The sequence below is a fragment of the Equus asinus genome, chromosome 7, assembly GCF_041296235.1.
Source record: "Equus asinus isolate D_3611 breed Donkey chromosome 7, EquAss-T2T_v2, whole genome shotgun sequence".
In the NCBI taxonomy this organism is placed as follows: Eukaryota; Metazoa; Chordata; class Mammalia; order Perissodactyla; family Equidae; genus Equus; species Equus asinus.
The window spans coordinates 81,778,748-81,797,152 of record NC_091796.1 but is presented as its reverse complement, the minus strand read 5'-3'; the positions used below and the strand labels follow the sequence as shown (position 1 = coordinate 81,797,152).

Sequence of the window (18,405 nt, the reverse complement as noted above, 5' to 3'; positions counted from 1 at the left end):
TGTCAGAAGGAGGATCATCAAGCATGTCAATGGTTGGATGTCAGGAGCATGGTTGTCAGTGGTTGGGGATGCAGCAAAGGGATGATTCAGGTCCCCAGCAGGACAGAACTGGACGGCGTGAGATTTCATCATGCTAGTCAGAATGGCACGCAATTTAAAACATGAATTGTTTATTTCTGGAATTTTCCATTGAATATTTTCAGACCGTGGGTAACTGAAACTGCGGAAAGCAAAATCTCAGAGAAGGGGAGCCTGCTGCAGTTCCTTCTGCCCCCTGCTCCCTCAGCCTGTGTCCTGGATTCCTTACATCTCCATCATCTCTGCAGGTTGCAGATCCAGGGACACAGCTAAGAAGTAATGGCCAGATCTCTCTGTGAGGCTGGGTTGGGATGGAAAGCTGGAGAGAAGAGAGCAAAACCCCAAGAGCCTCAGGGCTCCTGGGATGCACCTCCCCCAGGAAGCCTTCCCTTACAAGGCCTCTGTGCTCCCACCTGCGGGGTTGGCCCTAGCACCTTGGAACTAGTGCAGTGATGTATCTGTCCCTCTTTTTCCCTCTGTTGTGAACTTTGCAAGGGCAGGGATCTCTCTCTTTCATCACTGTACCCTGGACCGGAGGTCTGTGGTGGCCCTGAAGGGGCCCCTCAAGAGAATGTGGTGCTGGAAGCATGGGTGATTGACAGCCTCCAGACACTTGGGGTCTACACCACACTCTGAAGGCTCTCCCTGCTCCTGCTCCCTCCCCGTTTATCCTCGCAGGCATCTCCCCAGTAGACCTCTTGTACATCTAAACTGAGCTGACACACAGCGTTCTTGGTTGCAAACCACAGGAAAAGACTTAGTTAACTGAAACATACAAGTAGCTTAGAGGAAGGACATTGGAGCTCATGGAATTGACAGGAAGTCTGGAGAATCAGGCACAGAAATGGGGTGGAATCCCTGCCATGGTCACATCACGACCCAGGAGGGGTTCTGGTTAGGACCTATTCTGCTGGACATTGGACTACTGCCACCATCACGTTTAGGCCACACTGACCCATGTCACCCTCAGAAAAAGCCCCGAATGGCCCTTGTAGACTCCAACCCCAGCAGGAGCGTACCTGTCCCCTGACTGCCGGGACCGAGAAACAAGAATTGGCAGTTTCCCCGAATGGGAAGCTCAGGTGCTGGGCTGTCCCGGACAAGAAACGTCCTCTCTGCCCGCAGCCCTTAGCGCATGGTGTCTGTGGAACTGAACATGCAGAATGCTGCTTCTCACCCTCCTTCTCTTTTTGGTGCTGGTTGTTCGTTCATCTGTTCATTCCTTGAATAACTGAGTGCTTACTCTGTACCGGAAGCTTGTGGTAAATGTTGGGCAACCAGCTCTCTGGAGGGAAAAGCACAGCTTTGTAGCGTTGATCAGTTTCCCTGGCGTAACTGCTCCAGGGCTGTGTTCAAGCACCAAGTGTCACTAACGGGGAGCTGGCGAGAGATGCACCATCGGCTCTCCTGCTTGGGCTCCAACCACAGATCGTCCTGCCCTGGGGAGGTTACATTCTAGTAGGGGTTGCCTTCCAGTGTTAGAACGAAACAAGTCTTACAACCTGAATATTCAAATATTTCCACCGTGAAAGTCACAGAGCCTATGCTACAGCCCACTGGGAATCCAAAAGGCAAAAGGAACTCTTCACGTTCGAGGATTTCTCCATTTGCCTCTACCTTCTCCCCACCCTCCAACACTCATATCCATTTCCCTTGATACAGACAAAGTCGGGGGAACCGGGGTTGGGAAGTGGGGGTCGTTGAAACACTCGGTGCCAGTCTGCCCGTCAACTGATGCTGCGTTTCCAGATCCCACACCCACCCTCTTGCTGCCATATTCAAGGCAGGACCTTGAAACACCAAGCCAGACCACGGGGGTGGGAAGTGCAATGCTCAGGATGTCTGACAAGTGGCTGTCATGAGATAAGCCACCTGGCCTTTGGAGGGGAGCTTCATCCTCAAAGCTGGGACAGAAATATCCCCCGACCTTTCCAACAGACACAAGGGCCGTTCAGAGAGAAAGAACAGAACTGCTGGGATGTCCTTCGGTGACATCCAGCCTGGTACACATCCACCCCATCTGCCCCATCCTCAGGCCAGATCCTGGGAGAGGGCGCCAGGAGGAGGGTGAAGAAGGTGGAGTTGGGGCAGGATGCTGCTGCGGGGGGACCAGAGCCCAGAGAGCAGCAGGAAAGGGAGAAAGGAGGGCTTTCCAGAAGACCTCTCCTGACTGCTCCCTCCCGGCAGCTGGAGCCTCAGAGATCTCACCCCCTTCCTTCCACACGGGCGCGCGAGTACACACACACACACACACACACACACACACACGGGCACGCGAGTACACACACACACACACACACGGGCGCGCGAGTACACACACACACACACACACACACACGGGCGCGCGAGTACACACACACACACACACACACACACACACACACGGGCGCGCGAGTACACACACACACACACACACACACACGGGCGCGCGAGTACACACACACACACACACACACACACACGGGCGCGCGAGTACACACACACACACACACACACCGTGGCAGAGGGTCCGGCACAGGCCTGCACTCGGCAGAGACCTGAGGTCCAGCTGTGGCCGGGTTGCACGGTCAGCTAGAGTGGGGAAGAAGTGCTCCTAAAACTGGGGTATGTGGTCTTGGGGACACAGAAAGACACCGAATGACAACGCACAGCTTCTGGGAACATCAGCTTTAAGACTGGGGGGTGGTGTGTGTGAGGCAGAGGGGTGAAATATTTTTGGTGTTGGTTTATGACAGTGTCGTGGTTATTTTTATATTAAAACAAACACAACAACATGGATGAACCTTGAAGACGTTATGCTAGGGAAATAAGCCAGACACAAAAGGACAAACACTGTATGATTCCACGTACATGAGGCACCTAGAGCCGTCAAGTTCATGGGGACAGAAAGTAGAACGGTGGCTAGCAGGGGCTGGGGGAGCGGGGGCCTGGGAGTGAGTGTATAATGGGGACAGAGTTTTAGTTTTGCAAGAAGAAAAGTGTTCTGTGAATGGATGGTGGTGATGGTTGCACATTGTGAATGTACTTGATGCCACTGAACTCTACACTTAGAATGATTAAGATGGTCAATTTTGTGTGTATTTCACCAGAATAAAACAACAACAAAACACATTATGAAATAAAACAAAAACTTTGTTTTTTTTAAAACTTCAGAGACATATCTGCCTGTGGCTGCCACTTTGGAGTCTGTCCTAGACTCCAGGCTCTCTTATGTTCCTCTATTTTTTGAGCAGCTTCAGTGAGAAAATTTGAGAAACGTTGTCAGACTGCATTCTACAGAGGGGAAAAGGGGGGGCCAAAAGAGATCATCCGGTTGGACAGAAATGGGTCTCCAGCACCCCTCTGTTGCAGAAGCTCTGGCCTCAGAGCTCCCTGGGCTGGAGCAGCCTCTCCCAGCTACTTGCCGTGTGAGTCTGAGAATGTTCCTCATCTTCTAGAAGCTTCCATTTCCTCACCTGTCAAATGAGGAGAACAGGCCCCGACTCAAATGGTGAGGTGAGGACGACCTGAGGCAGTGCTTGTCGTGGGCTTAGCACAGTGTCTGGGGCACATTAATAGTAAACGCTCACAGCCACTGGTTTTATGGGGCAATGGGTTTTGGTTCCCCTGGGACTTTTTTTGGTTAAATGAGGGGTAAGTAGAAGTGTTAAGAACCACACTTATCCTTTACTCCTCCTGCATTCAGCATGGTGACATTGACTCAGGACAAACCCACACGTTCTCAAGATGTCACAAACGTGCCTTGGAAGGATCCTGTTTACATTCAGCCCTAACCACCTGTTTATAAATAGCGGGTCTCTTGAGCAGATAAGGCCAATTGACTTCAGGCTCCATACTTTCCAGCACAGCCTCATAAACAAGGGCAAAATTGGTTAATATTTGTTCTTACTTAAAACATGTTCCCACACACGTGCCCTGTTTACATCATCCTGCATGGAAATCCCCTCCTGTGGACCCTTAATTCACCCATTACTTCATTTATCCACCAGACAGTTATTGAGCAACTCCCAGGAGCCCCTGGGAAAGGATGGCAAATACACGCACCCAGCTCCCTCTTACCCCCAGGTGGCTTGTCCCAACACCTCGGGGAGCAGGACGCGCACTTGACCATCTGGGTGGTTGGGTGGCCAGCCGGGAGACGCACCCCTGTGGTCTGTGTGAATTTGCCATGTTGGCTTCCCTCCTCTGGCTCAGAGGCAGCAGAGTGAACAGAACGTTTTCCTCTGCCAGTTTCCCGGTCCAGAGAGCCAGTCTGCAGACAAAGGTTGGCTCGCTCTGAGAATGACAAAGGAGTGTGTCTGGGAGGGAGGGGGGAGCCGCAGGGATGTCAACCCTCAGGGAACCGGAGGGAAGAAGCAGGTCCTGGGGGGCTCCCCCAGGCACAGGCAGAATCCTGGGGCAACACAGTCTGGGAGGAAGGGGCTTCGTGTGAGAAAACGCACTGGGGATGGGCAGAGAGGGGGTGAGTCAGGGAGGAGCTGCAGGAAACAGCTGGGTTGGCAGGGATCCCAATGGGGAGATGGGGCCAGACTTGTCTGCAGCCCCAGGGGCAGGGGCCCTCTGAGGGGGCGGCCGGCCTCACCCACCAGAAGGCTGAAGCGCTGCCAGAAGGAGACTCGAGGCAGAGCCTTCCCAGCACCCAGTGCCGACGGGGAGCCCAGAGCCCCGCCCTCCAGCCCCACATCAGCCAGGTCTGGCAGAGCAAGGCAGCACCCCCCCACCCCGGCCTCTCTGGTGAATCATATCTTTAATGACAAAAGTTGCATAATCGCTGGTAACAAGTCTATGACATCTGTGAGTTTATCTATAGCACAGGAGAGGAAAGGGGGAGTGCCAATCCTTGGCAGTTAGCAAGAGAGTCCCCCAGAGGCTGGCCTGTCATTTGTGGACAGGGGTAGGGAGGAGACCTGGGTCTCAGTCTCTCCCCAGAGTGGGCAGTTCTGGGGTCATTGCCCTGGGCCCATCTGACACAAAAGGGGCGCCCTGGCTTTGAGGGCAGTATCCTCCATAACAGGAGAGTCAAATGGACTATGTCATCAATAGCACATTAACTCCCCAGGCAAGTTGGCTTCATGTGGGATTCTTTTTTTTAAAAAAAAAAAAAGTACGTGTTTTTTCCTTTGTGGCAAGGAAGATTGGCCCTGAGCTAACATCCGTTGCCAATCTTCCTCGTTTTTTTTTTTCCTCCCAAAGCCCCAGTACATAGTTGTATATCCTAGTCGTAAGTCCTTCTGGTTCTTCTATGTGTGACGCCACCACAGCATGGCTTGATGAGCGATGTGTAGGTCCACATTGGGGATCTGAATGGGTGGACCCAGGGCCACTGAAGCAGAGCTCGCAAATTTAACCACTATGCCACCAGGCCAGCCCCAATGTGGGGTTCTGACAACAGGTGAAGGACCTCAACAAACACCCATGGAACTCACTTCTGAATGTCACTGAAGTAACCTGAGAGCCAGAATAGCCACATTAATAACACGTGAAGTCTGGCCCAGCCCTGCCCTAGAGCACAGGCATGAAAGAAATCAAAGTGAAGCCAGATACCTTCCTCCTGTCCTCTGTGTCTCCTGGGCCCCGCGCAGGTTACCCCGGACAGAAGAGCCCTTCCCCTTGCACTAGGATGTCACAGTCCTCACGCTTGATGAAGTTTCCAGACAAACTTGGTGGTCCTCTGGCTGGGTTATTCCAGAGAGGACCCCTGAACGGAGAGGGAAAGGGCCGGGGAAGCCCGGTCAGGAGTCTCAGAAACCAGGCTTCCCAAGCGGATTCCCACAACAGAAGGAGGCGGCACGGAAGTCGTTTTCAACATTTCAGAAAACCTGAAGTAAGCGTACATTCACTACCTGGTCATGCAAGTTAAAACCCCATCACCTCACTGGACAATTAAGTTTAATGCTATTTTATGGCATATGTAGGAAAATTGGATTAGTAAACAGAAAAACAAATTATTACCTAACAAGCTATAGTTCTCGGTGGACAAAATCTTTGAAAATCGAGGTGCAGGATCAAGACCCCAAAACCTCTCCTCAGTTTCCCAGCAGGTATTCGAGGGACTACTAAGCGCCCATCACCTTGCTGCCACGTCTGGAGGGCGTGCACCAGCCCAGAGGAGAAACTCACTTAAGTTCAGATATTTAAGTGTAAATAGATTTCTCTGGCTCCCAGGGTTGTTGCCACTTTAAAACCATCTTTGAACACATATCTTTGAGTTTAGTGGTTCTTGACTAGTTCTGCTAGCCAGGAAGACTAATCACAACCAGAATTTTACCTGCAGTCCACTTGAGGTACGCTATGGGTAAAAGGGTAATAAAATCCATTAATTTTTGCATGAGGAATTGCCCTTGGGTTACTACATAATCGAAACAACTTTAGAAAAAAAGAAAAGACAAACAGAGGCAGCAAGAGTATGTCACCCCTTCTCCCAAGAATTAACAACCCAACCAACCTGATTTCTGAGGCTCTTCTGTCTCTCTCCGTTAGAAGGGCCAGCCCACGGAAGAAGCATCTTAGTCAATCGTAAGACACTGCTGAAGGGCCCCTGCGGGAGGTCTGGGCATCCTCCTCCGTGGCTTCTACAAGTCATTTAAGGAAGGAGGTATATTCTCAGTAAACATGGAAACAGATTTGGTTTGCTAACTGGGTTTTCCTCTGGATAAATCACTTTAATTTAAAAGCCAGTTATCCTTGGGTGTCCTCCACATACTTCTTCCTTCCTAATTTTTAGTCTATGTTCTCTGCCTTCTTGCCAACTTAGATTCTTCCCTTTTCCCAAACTTGGCGTCTGGAGAAAACTCCCATCTTAAGCCATCTTTTGTTGATCCCTCCTTCACTCTGCATTCCCATTCAAGCGTGGTAGTGAGTTAACGTTGTACCTGTTGTACTCAAGTATGCTTCCATTTCACTTTTAACCAGGTGCTGTTACTGGTGGGCAGGGTCTCGCCACACCACACTCACAGCACACAGGAGGGTCCCGGGAGAGAACTGTTGGGCTACAGACAGCCGGTCCTTACCTAGCAATGCAGGAAATCCAGCCTCATTACTGTTGCTTCTCAACCCTGCTCGAGGGCATTCTTCATTCTCACCAAGAGCACCATTGTCAGGGCCCCTAAAAATCCGAATCCTCGCCCAGCTGTTGAGGACAAATCATGATGCTTCTGTGGCAGACTCTAGTGACACTGCCCACAAGATTCATAAAAGCAAATGATGCCTCCAGTTCTAAAAGGAGGGGATGAACACCTTCCATTTCTTGATGCCCTTAGCCAATGTGGCCAGGAGTGCATCCATCTCTTAGGTGCTCCTTCTCAAGACAATGGCCAACTCTGGTTTTTCTGCCAAACTTATTTCTGATGAATAATTCCCAACACTGTGTACGTGATTCACTCTTTAAAACAAAGGTGCTGTGGAGCTTGGGGATACGGTGATAGACAATCTATGCTCTACCAGGAGTAAAAGTGACATTGCTTTGTTCCATTCACGTGTCCTACATAATTTTTAAAAGATGATCTTTTAGCACATGAAATACCTGACTTGAACTACAACACACGTGTCCCGTAAGTTCTTGTCTTGACAGCCTTACACTGAGTTAGATATTTTCTAGAAACTATATTTTCAGAAACTAAGTATTCTTAGAATAGTTTTGAAACTTCTCATAACTAGATTTATTATCACACCCCCTATAATTCATACCACTTTCTTACGAGTGAAGAATAGAAATGAGGCATTTCTGTTCCTAAACTGTTTCCTGATAATTGCTGAACAGTTCTCACACATCAGTAACAAAGTTACACGTTATAATACTTTCATGTAAGAAAACGAGCACACAGCTGTATTCATGCGGTCTTTATTAACTTGACAAATATAGGAAAATCTGCAATCATCTATCAAAATTATATCTTACCAAGAATTTGAAAGGTATTTAAAAAAGATGTATTCACAGTCTGTCTGAATCATGTACAAAGCAATGTCTGCAGAAGCAAAAGCCAGAGAATGAACACGTGAGAGTAAATGCTGCTGCGGAAGCCGCGTCCCGGCCCCTCCAACCGCACAGTAAACAAGACAATTCTGCGCTCGCTCCTCTAGAGGGTCGACTTTGAAGCTGCCCTGTAGCAACAATTATTTATCCTAAAAGGAAAACTGCTTTCTGAGAAATCTTTCCTGCTACACAGACCAGGCTGAAGTGCTACCACCACATTGCAGGGTCCAGGGTGGATCGAGCTCCTTCCTCAGGGCGCTGTTAACACTGCCCAAGGTCCTGGGGAATGGCTTTGATATTCACAGGGGTCATTTCAGCACCACGCTGATTTTTAACACATAAATCTGAGGTGTTTCCTACCAGAGTGGAGGACTGTTCAGATGATGCCATCCAGATGATGCGGGACGTAAGCGTGATGCCAGCCTTGTTGGTACACTCGGCTCAGCAATTTCAGAGGGTTGTGAAGAGCTGAAACCATTGTTTTTAATTTCCTATGTAAAGGGAGGTGAAAAGACCACAAAGATCACTTCTGGGCTCAAAATTATGATGGTGATATTGTTTCACCCCAGGACAAAACCAAATGTCCAGTTTCCAAGTCTCTTTCCAAACTCAGTGTCCAGGACGCCCTTGGTGGTGAGGAGAAGGGCGGGTCAGGCTGTGCTTGATAGACCCTCCAAAGCAAATTTAGAGAAAAAGGAGTACTCTATCGAAAGGACTGGCTTCTGGAAGAATCAAGTCACCTTTATAACTTCAAAATTAGAAGCCCTCAATAACGGTAACCGTGAAAAGGGGTTATTGACAAGTACCCAGTATTTTAGAGAAGTTCAAGATGGCATATACTAGAAAACAAGAGACGACAGCCGCATTCTGAGGACATATCTTACTCATCTTCGTATCTTTAGACTCTAGCACCATGCCAGGAACACAGAAGACATTGAACAGATCTTTTCGTAGTGGTTTCTGAGCTTTCTTCCAGGGTTGGAGCATGAATAGTTGAACACGCGAGGCCGGGCACTGGGGGTCAGGACCGGAGGCTCCCTTGAGAAGTCTGACCCTGGAAGACCCTATGTAGTAGCTTAATCTCTGTCTCACATCCTACAAGTTAGGATCAAGACCACATACACAGTTTTTTGAGGCCCAGTAAAGGACAAGTACTAAATATATTATTTGTTTGGGCATCTGTTATGGGAGAGGATTTTTCAAACCAATGGACACCTTAAAAATGGAGATCCAGGAGTTTAAAAGTAAAAACACTACTTCTTTAGTTGTTGCTTCTGTACTGAAATAAACTGCTCATTTACGATTTGCTTCCAAGTTGCTTAGAAAGCTTCTATTTTTTCTGATAAAAAATTTAGTCATTTATAGCGAGAGCTGTGATCCTAGGACCACACATGAAGGCAGTGAGAATCAAAAACAGGAAAGCAAGCCCTTCCTCTTTGAAAAAAATCCTCAAATCTTCCAAATATGGTTGGGATTTCCCCAGGCTGGTTGACAGCAACATCCTGTACCTCAACTCTCTTTATCCTGCAGGCCAGTCAGAGCCGGACGTCAGCGGTCACCCTTGTGCCTCCTGTCCTCCTCCTCTTCTCTAAGCAGGCGGCAGTGCTGGTCATGCTGTACCGCTTCGCTCCACAGCCACCCCTCGCCCTGTGTGAGAGTACACCCTCAGTGGAATGGCTTCTATTTTCTCTGGTGGCACTCTGTTTTTCATGGTGGAAGACTAGCATTTTGATATTTCAGAAACAACTGAATGGACTCTAAGAAAGTACGAAGAAAAAGTTCTGTGTGTGAGACTGGCGATTTAAAGAAAGACGGTGTGGTCTCTCTACACTGGGATGTAGTTCCATCTTGTAGAAAGTGACGTTTATCGCAATCTTTCTACGTAGGACAATAATACATAGGGTGGATTTAAACACACACACACACACCACATCTCTTCTGAGATGAACCTTTCACGAGAGATACAGCACATGTGGCACCCTCGCACAAACAAGCTACTCCAGACGGGGCTCCCACAGGCCTGCTTCAAACCACAAACTGGGGTTCAAGTGGCTTTAAGATGCATGTCTTTCTAGAAGATAATACCCACGCAGCAACATATCTGAGGAGAAAAAGAGAGAATCTTGGGAAAAGGGGGCTAAATGAAAAGAAACAGAGCTGAGAGGACCTGGTGCTGCAAGCCCCGCTCTTGCTTTGCATAGCTCTTATTTTCCTGCAGCTCTCCACTGCCTAAGACGAGCCGCTTTTTACTTATACTCAGGTTAGTACCACTACTTCTAAAGTTAGTTTCTTACAAGAAATATTCCATGACAGGAAAAAAATATTCTAAACCCCAGGGAAAACCCCAAACCAGACCATATGGCTGGAGAGAAAGCAGCAGGAAAAAGAGGAAAGGCTGGCCTCTCTTCGGCCCCAGGGGAAACTAAGTTTCTCACAAATGCTACAGTCTCATCACCGTGGCGAAGGGCCGTCTGTGGAGAAAGAAGGCTTGTGCCCTGGCAAAGCCCCATTCAGAGGTGCCACGTGCCCACAGGCTGACGGCTGTATGTGCATCGTCCAACTGAAGTGCACAGGGCCTGAACGCCACCGCCCCACTCTCACAAAGGTGCACTGAAATGGAAGGCAATGCGGAAGGAAAACCACAAAATACCCATTGTGAGGTTCTTGAGGAAGAACGTGGATGTCCTCAACATCTGCCCACGGAACATCAGCTCATCTGGTCCCCTTGGCTGTGGGAGGCCCCTTCTTTCTTCTCTTGGCAGCTGGTTCTCCTGACCCTTGGTTCTCCCACAGCTCACCAAGTGAAATAACAGTGAGCTCGCTTTGTACTGATACAACTGATTCAAGAACTTTATAAGCTACCAGCTTTGGGGTATTGGATTAAATTCTGACCTATTGTCAGAGACAATGGGTTGTAGTAAAAAAAAAATGAAAAACCAGGACAGAAAGTGCTTCACCAGCCGTTTTACTCTTCTTTAATTCTACTGTCTTTGGGCACACGTTGTATTTGCTATTGAGAAATTACAACAGCAAGGCTGACAGCAGTGATTCATAACACATTCTTTGCACCACACAGAGTAAACCTTAGAATAACCGGATCATCTGCTACAACAGAGCTGTCTTATTTGCTGGATAAGAGAACTGCTCATGGCGGGAGTGAAGGGAGAGATGGGGAACAAAGGAGTTATCTGGGGACAAGTAAACCTACACGTATGTCTGAAAATTAAGAATTTTGTGGAAAATCCAAAATTTACCTAAGGGTGATAGGGAATTGTTGAGTTATAGTTCCATTATTTCCAGAAATTACTGAATTTGGAACCTGAGGTTAAGACTTTTAGGATAAAGCAACCTCAAATAGGGTCAGACTGGCCTTGGGAAGAAATGGCAACCACAGATGGTAATGAGTTTCAGTGCTTGAGAACGAAAATTGTCAAAATCAACCTACACATCTGACTTGACTCAAGATGAAAAAAGGTCTTATTTAAAAAGGGTAAGTCTGCAGCAAAGAAAAGTCTGAAAGTGCAAGTTTGAGCCCCTTTCCACCTTTCCCTTTTGCTGCTGGCGCCTGTTCTCCTTACAGTGCCCCTGAAAAGGCTCAGAATTCAATACAGAGTTATTAGGTTGATTTTCAACACGGAGTTTAAGATGAAGAGTTCTGTTTGGTTCGAACCACTTCATTTAACCTCTTGGTAATGGTAGTCCTGAGATCTGCAGTGTTGGTAAAAATCCACCTGTGACCAAGGGCCAAACTGTGGGAACACGGCAACTTCTTGGCCCAACGCTCTTCCTTGTCCCTCAAATGTGGTAGCTTTTGCACTGAGGGACTCAGTACACCTCAGTGACGTATGTTCAAAACCTTTTTCTGTAGATACCTCCTCCCGATGCCCAATAGCGCAGGTGGTCAGGAAGACTCGGAAGGAAGCTGCAAAGAGTCCAGCCGGGAATCTTGACTTCGTTAGATGTGGACTCAGGAAAATCACCTTTGTCCTCCCTAGATTTTATTATAGTCAAAGGAGAAAAATCCATGGGATTCTAATTGCAAAGATGCTAGACATAAAACTGATGGAATGCTAATTGGTCCATAAAAGGCTGCACAAGATAATCTGTGGCAAAGTAGAAAACAAGCCCAAAGGTGATAGAAATTGGAAGAGCTGGCAATGCTTTCTTGAAAATGGCGAGGAGTAATAATGTAAGGCACAAACCCTGTGGAAAAGAGGGGAAAAGACACAAACTCAGACATAATTATGAAAGTATTTTCTGTAAAACAACTCAATTGCAAGTCTTGGTTCTAATTTAGTTAATTGAATACTACCCCCTTTGAGGTTAAATTTTAGAGCAGATGTTTTCATTAAATTTGGAAACATTTATTTTCCTTTGGAACACAGAATTCATTATGCACACATTGTTGATATTTCATCCCCTAACTCTAGGTAAGGAATAGAATCTGAAAATAAGTAAAATGATTTTTGAAAAAAATTAAATAATACTGGAGTGTCTACTGTGAGTTTAGTTTAGCTGGCTAAAACCCCAGAGGTGAAAAGCATTCTTCTGCTGTGTGGGGGCAAAGAGATGCTCATAGAATAAATCAATAAAAGTTTGTTTACAAAGAATATATTGCATTCTTGTAAAAACAGAGCAGCCACATAATACAGTCCATTTCTACCCTAGTTACTGAGACACTAACCATGAAGTCTGGAGGCTGAGCATCATTTCAGGTTTATCCAAAATAAGTAACTTTTTTCTCTTAAAAGACATGACATACCCAGAAAACTAACTTTAAAAGAGAAATAAAATACATGATAACTCTAACTGGTTATATTATCCTGATAAATCACAAATGTAATCACAAAATAAATGCATAAGTAAAGTCTCTCATCTAACTTCACTCACATGTATCAAAGACATCACACCTGTAGTAAAAATAGCAATAAGAACTATCTTACAAGCTATTTACTTGAATCATAGTTCTGAATGCTTCAGGGGTCACGTGGTGGCACTAGAAAAGCAAAGTCTACATGGGATCATGCATTGTGTTAGCTTTTCTTGCCCCACATTTGCTGCCCAAAGGAACACTGTATGCTGGAGATTCGGGCATTAAATGCAAATTTAAATGCAAACCAAACTTGGGGACTGAGCAAGGATCTGCTGACTCGTTTAAGACGGATCTAGCACAGTTAATTTCCTACATATCAATGCCACTGGGCTTGGAGCAGTGGTTTCTGATCAGAGGTACTTAGAATTTCCTGGGGAACTCTGACAAAAACACAATTAAAACAAATTAAATAAGAACATTTCAGGGTGGGGATGCACAGGTTTTTTTGAGGAAGATTAGCCCTGAGCTAACATCTGTGCCCATCTTTCTCTACTTTATACGTGGGACACCTGCCACAGCATGGCTTGACAATCGGTGCCATGTCCGCAGCTGGATCCGAACAGGCGAACCCCGGGCCGCCAAAGTGGAACGTGTGCACTTAACCGCTGTGCCACCGGGCCGGCCCGGGACGCGCAGTTTTAAAGCTCTTAGGTGACTTTAATGTGTGACCAGGTGGAGAACTACTCAGGTGAGGTCCAATTATTTGTGTTTTCAAAAGCTCCCAGGTGATGGAGCACTCAGCCCAGCTGGGTTAAAACGGGATCACGTCAGCAGAGTTTGGAGATGAGCAGTTCTGACATGTTTTATGCGTATATACTTACAATCAATATGGCTACAAAGCAGGCTATGGTTGTGTTCCAGTCCCCACTGGCTGTTGCGGAAGCCTTGCCAACCAGCACGCTGTAGAAAATGAAGTCTCCTAACCCAAGCTTTACTCCCCCTGAAAAAGGGAAAGATCATGAATACAAAAGTTTGTCACTCTCTGCAACGATTTCACAGTTCAAAATGTCACTGCCTCACTCCATCCTGCACTGAATGAGAAGTCAACAAAAGATAATCATAGGAAATTAGGCTTTAGCTGGGTTTTCCGTTTCCTTTTTGGTTTTCTATGAGTTTCAGATTCTATGTGGCTGAGCCTAGGGTCTTAACAGCAGATGCTGCTGTTACATATCAAAATTAATAACAATTGTCATCTACTAAATGTCTAAGTTTATACCTAGCACTTGTTCTAATAAATCTTCACAAGATCCCCTAGGAGATAGATCCTCTTTTTTTGTTTAAAAAAAACCAAACAGCTTTATTGAGGTAAAATTTATTTCATAAAATTCACCCATTGTAAGTGTATAATTAAATGACTAAAAAATTTATAGAGCTGTGCAATCCCCATGACAATCCAACACACTTCCATCACCCCAGAAAAGATACCTTGTGCCCATTTACAGTTAATCCCCACTCCCACCCCGGCCTCAAGCAACAATTCACCTGCTTTCTATCTCTACAAATTTGCTTTTTCTAGACATTTCACAAAAACGGACTCATACAATAGGAAATATTTTGTGACTGACTTTTCACTTAACATACTATTTTTGAAGTTTATCCATGACATTGCATGTATCTGTAGTTTGTTCCTTTTTATTGATGAATAGTTTTCCATTGTATGGATATATTTTGTTTGTCCATTCATCAGTTGATGGACATACGGACTCTCAGTTTTTGGTTATATTCAGTTATATGAATAATGCTACTACCATCATTAGTGTACACAGATTGTTTTCATTTCCATTGAGTAGATTCCTAGAAGTAGAACTGCTTGGTTACATGGTAAGTTTATGTTTAGCTTTTTAAGAAACTGCCAAATTGTTTTCCATAGTGGCTATACCAGTTTACATTCCCACCAGCAATGCATGAGGGTTCCGGTTTCTTCACATCCTCACCTATACTTGGTATTTCTAGTCTTTTTGATTACAGCCCTTCTGATTAATACTGAGTATCTTTTCACGTGCTTATTAGCCATTACATTTCTTCTTTGGTGAAACGTCTATCCAAACCATTTTCCTATTTTTAAATTGGGTTTATCTTCCTGTTATTGAGTTGTAAGCATTCTTTATATATCCTAAATACAAGTTCTTTAACAGGACTTGCAACATGATTTGCAAATATTTTCTCTCAGTCTGGGGCTTCTTTTCCTTGTTTCAATGATAAAGAAAATTTTCAGTGTGGTAAAATACACAGTTCAATGGGATTAAGTACACTGACACTGTTGTGCTAGCATCACCATCATCAAACCACAGGACTCATTTCATCTTGTAAAGCCAAAACTCCGTATCCATTAAACAATGACTCCTCCTTCCTCTCTCTCTCCAGCCCCTGGCAACTACCATTTTACTTTCTGTCTCTGAGTTTGACTACACTCGGTAGTTCATATAAATGGAATCATACACTATTTGTTTTTTTGTGTCTGGTTTCTTTCACTTAGCATAATGTTCTCAAGGCTCATCCATGTTGTAGCGTGTAACAGAATTTCCTTACTTTTTAAGGCTGAATAATATTCCATCGTATGTATGTACCACATTTTGTTTATACATTCATCTGTCAATAAACACTTGCGTTGCTTCCACCTCATGGCTATTGTGAATAATGTCGCTATGAACAAGGGTGTACAAATCTCTCTTCTCTTAATGGTATCTTTTGAAGTGCAAAAGTTTAAAAATTCTTTTTCTCATGAGGAAGATTGACCCTGAACTAACATCTGTTGCCAATCTTCCTCTTTTTGCTTGAGGAAGACTGCTGCTGAACTAACACTGTGCCAATCTTCCTCTATTTTATGTGGGGTGCTGCCACAGCGTGGCTTGACGAGTGGTGCTGGTCCATGCCCAGGATCTGAACCTGTGAACCCTGGGCTGCTGAAGTGGGAGTGAGTGAACTTAACCACTATCCCACTGGGCCAGCCCCCAAAAAGTTTTAAATTTTGACAAAGTCCAATCCATCAATTTCTTCTTCTATTTGTCAGTGTTGTACTGAAGAACTCCTTGCCCAACTCAAGGTCATGAAGTTTTTCTCCTATGTTTTTTTCTAGAAGTTTTATAGTTTTACCACTTACATTTCAGTTTATGATCCCTGCTGAGTTAATTTTTGATTGTGTGCATGATGGACAGGGTGAGCCAGGCGTTTCTGTTCATTCTTTTGCATGTGAATATCCAGTTGTCCCAGCACCATTTGTTGAAAAGATTACATCCTTTTCCCATTGAATTACGTGTTTCAGCACCTTAGTAAAAAATCACTGACCATAAATGTACGGGTTTACTTCTGGACTTTCAATTCTGTTCCATTGATCTATATGCCTTTCCCTTTTCCTGTCTTCATGACTATGGTTTTAGAGTAAGTTTTGAAAACAGATAATCTAAGTCCACCAATTTTTTTCTTCTCTTTCAAAATTGTTTTGGGTACTCTAAGTTCTTTTCATTTCCAAATAAATTTTAGGATCAACTTGTAGAAACTGGCAAGCTGATCCTAAAATTTACACAGAAATGCAAGGGCCCTAGATTTTCTGTTGTCAAACAGTATTTTTAACCTTACAAGTTCCTTAAAAAATGATAAACAATCAAGCAAAGACTGAACCAGGGATTCAAAAGATATGCTTTGACTTGGGGTCCAATATTAATCCATAAAGCTTTACAATTGGCTTTCATCCTTCTGGTTGTTAAGTAACTATTCCCAACTGAAATTTGATCCTGGTATTGAAAGTTTTGTTGCTTGAGTTAGAGAAACCACTTCCAAGAGACGGGCTGAGGACCCTGAGAAGTACAGTCTGCTCCACATGTGGGAGAGAAAGAAACAGAGTGCTGGTTAAGATCACCTTTCTGAGAAATCAGGGTTCTTCCTAAATCATGAAAGCCAGAGTGAAGTCTTCCTTAGTGGAAAAAATAAACACAGGACCTAAGAAACTGGACACTATGAACTACAGGGTTAGTGACCCTGTAACTTGCTAACCTTCCCAGAGTGATGAATACTCACCAGCTTCAGGTGTGCAGAAGAGCCCAGCTCTACTATTTAAGTACCTGTGTGATTCAGGACAAGCTTCTCTAATCCTCAAACTCCTCAGCTATAAGATGGGGATTACAGAGCTATTTCATAAGGTTGTTATCAGAGTGAAAAACAATACAGGAAAGTTCACGGCCCATACAGAGCCTAAACAAATGAGAGCCTTAGAAAGACTTCCGATTGCAAATACTGAGTGCTATGAGAAACTAAGAGAAACCAAGTTCTTTAGGGAAAAAAAAGCTATAGAAATGAATTTTTAAAAATAATGCAGGAGGGGCCGGCCCGGTGGTGCAGTGGTTAAGTGCACATGTTCCACTTCAGCAGCCCGGGGTTTGCCGGTTCAGATCCCGGGTGAGGATGTGGCATCGCTTGTCAAGCTATGCTGTGGTAGGTGTGCCACATATAAAGTAGAGGAAGATGGGCACGGATCTTAGCTCAGGGCCAGTCTTCCTCAGCAAAAAGAGGAAGGTTGGCGGCAGATGTTAACTCAGGGCTAATCTTCCTCAAAATAAATAAATAATGCAGAAGAAAAATTTTGCATTTATCTGATAAGTGACCTGTATCTAGAATATATAAAGAACTTTTACAACTCAATAATAAAAAAATGAAAAAAAATGGGCAAAGGATCTGAATAGACAGTTCTCCAAAGAAAACATACAAATGGCCAAAAAACATACAAAAAAGATACTCAACACCATTAGCCATCAGGGAAATACAAATCAAAACCCTAATGAGATAGCACTTCATATCGAGAATGATTATACTCAAAAAGACAGATAATAACAAGCACTGGTGAGGATGTGGAAAAACTGGAATATTCACACACTGCTGGTGGGATTGTAAAATAGTATGGTTGCTTTGGAAAACAGTCTGGCAATTTCTCAAAAGGTTAAACACAGAGTTACTGTATGACCTAGCAATTCCACTCCCATGAATATACCCAAGAGAAATAAAAATATATGTCCACACAAAGTCGTGTACTTGAATGTTCATAGCAACATTATGCACAACAGCCCCAAATGGAAACAATTCAGATGTCCATTAACTGATGAATAGATAATAAATGTGGCATACCCATACAAAGGTACATTTTTTGGCTATAAAAAGAAGTGAAGCACTGATATATGCTACAACACAGACGAACCTGGGAAACACTACGCTAAGCAAAAGAAACAAAGGACCATATATTGCATGATTCCATTTATATGAAATGTCCAGAACAGGCAAATCTACTAAGATAGTACACTAGTTAGTGTTGGGAAGCGTGAGGCTAATGGGAATGGGCTTTGATCTTGAGGTGATGAAAATGTTCCAGACTTCGCTCGTGGTGATGGTTGCACACGTCTGTGAATACAGTACAAACCAGTGCACTGCACACTTTCAACAGGCGGGGAGGGAGGGGTCGCGAGGGGCCCCTAAGGAGCGTGGGGTTTCTTTCAGG

The 18,405-nt window shown here is 45.0% G+C and overlaps 1 protein-coding gene across 4 annotated transcripts in view; it reads right to left on the bottom strand.

Annotated features, from left to right (window-relative positions):
- Nucleotides 1–10,999: 10,999 nt before the first annotated feature.
- PSEN1 (presenilin 1) overlaps nucleotides 11,000–18,405 on the bottom strand; it is a 73,571-nt gene continuing 66,165 nt past the window's right edge. For all 4 annotated transcript variants that reach the window (XM_014835673.3, XM_014835676.3, XM_014835674.3 and 1 more), the window contains 2 exons: nucleotides 13,745–13,863; nucleotides 11,000–12,253 (listed from right to left, as the gene is read on the bottom strand). In XM_014835673.3, coding sequence (XP_014691159.1) covers nucleotides 12,098–12,253; nucleotides 13,745–13,863 — 275 coding nt within the window. In that variant the 3' untranslated portion in view covers nucleotides 11,000–12,097. The remainder of the gene's footprint in view (nucleotides 12,254–13,744; nucleotides 13,864–18,405) is intronic.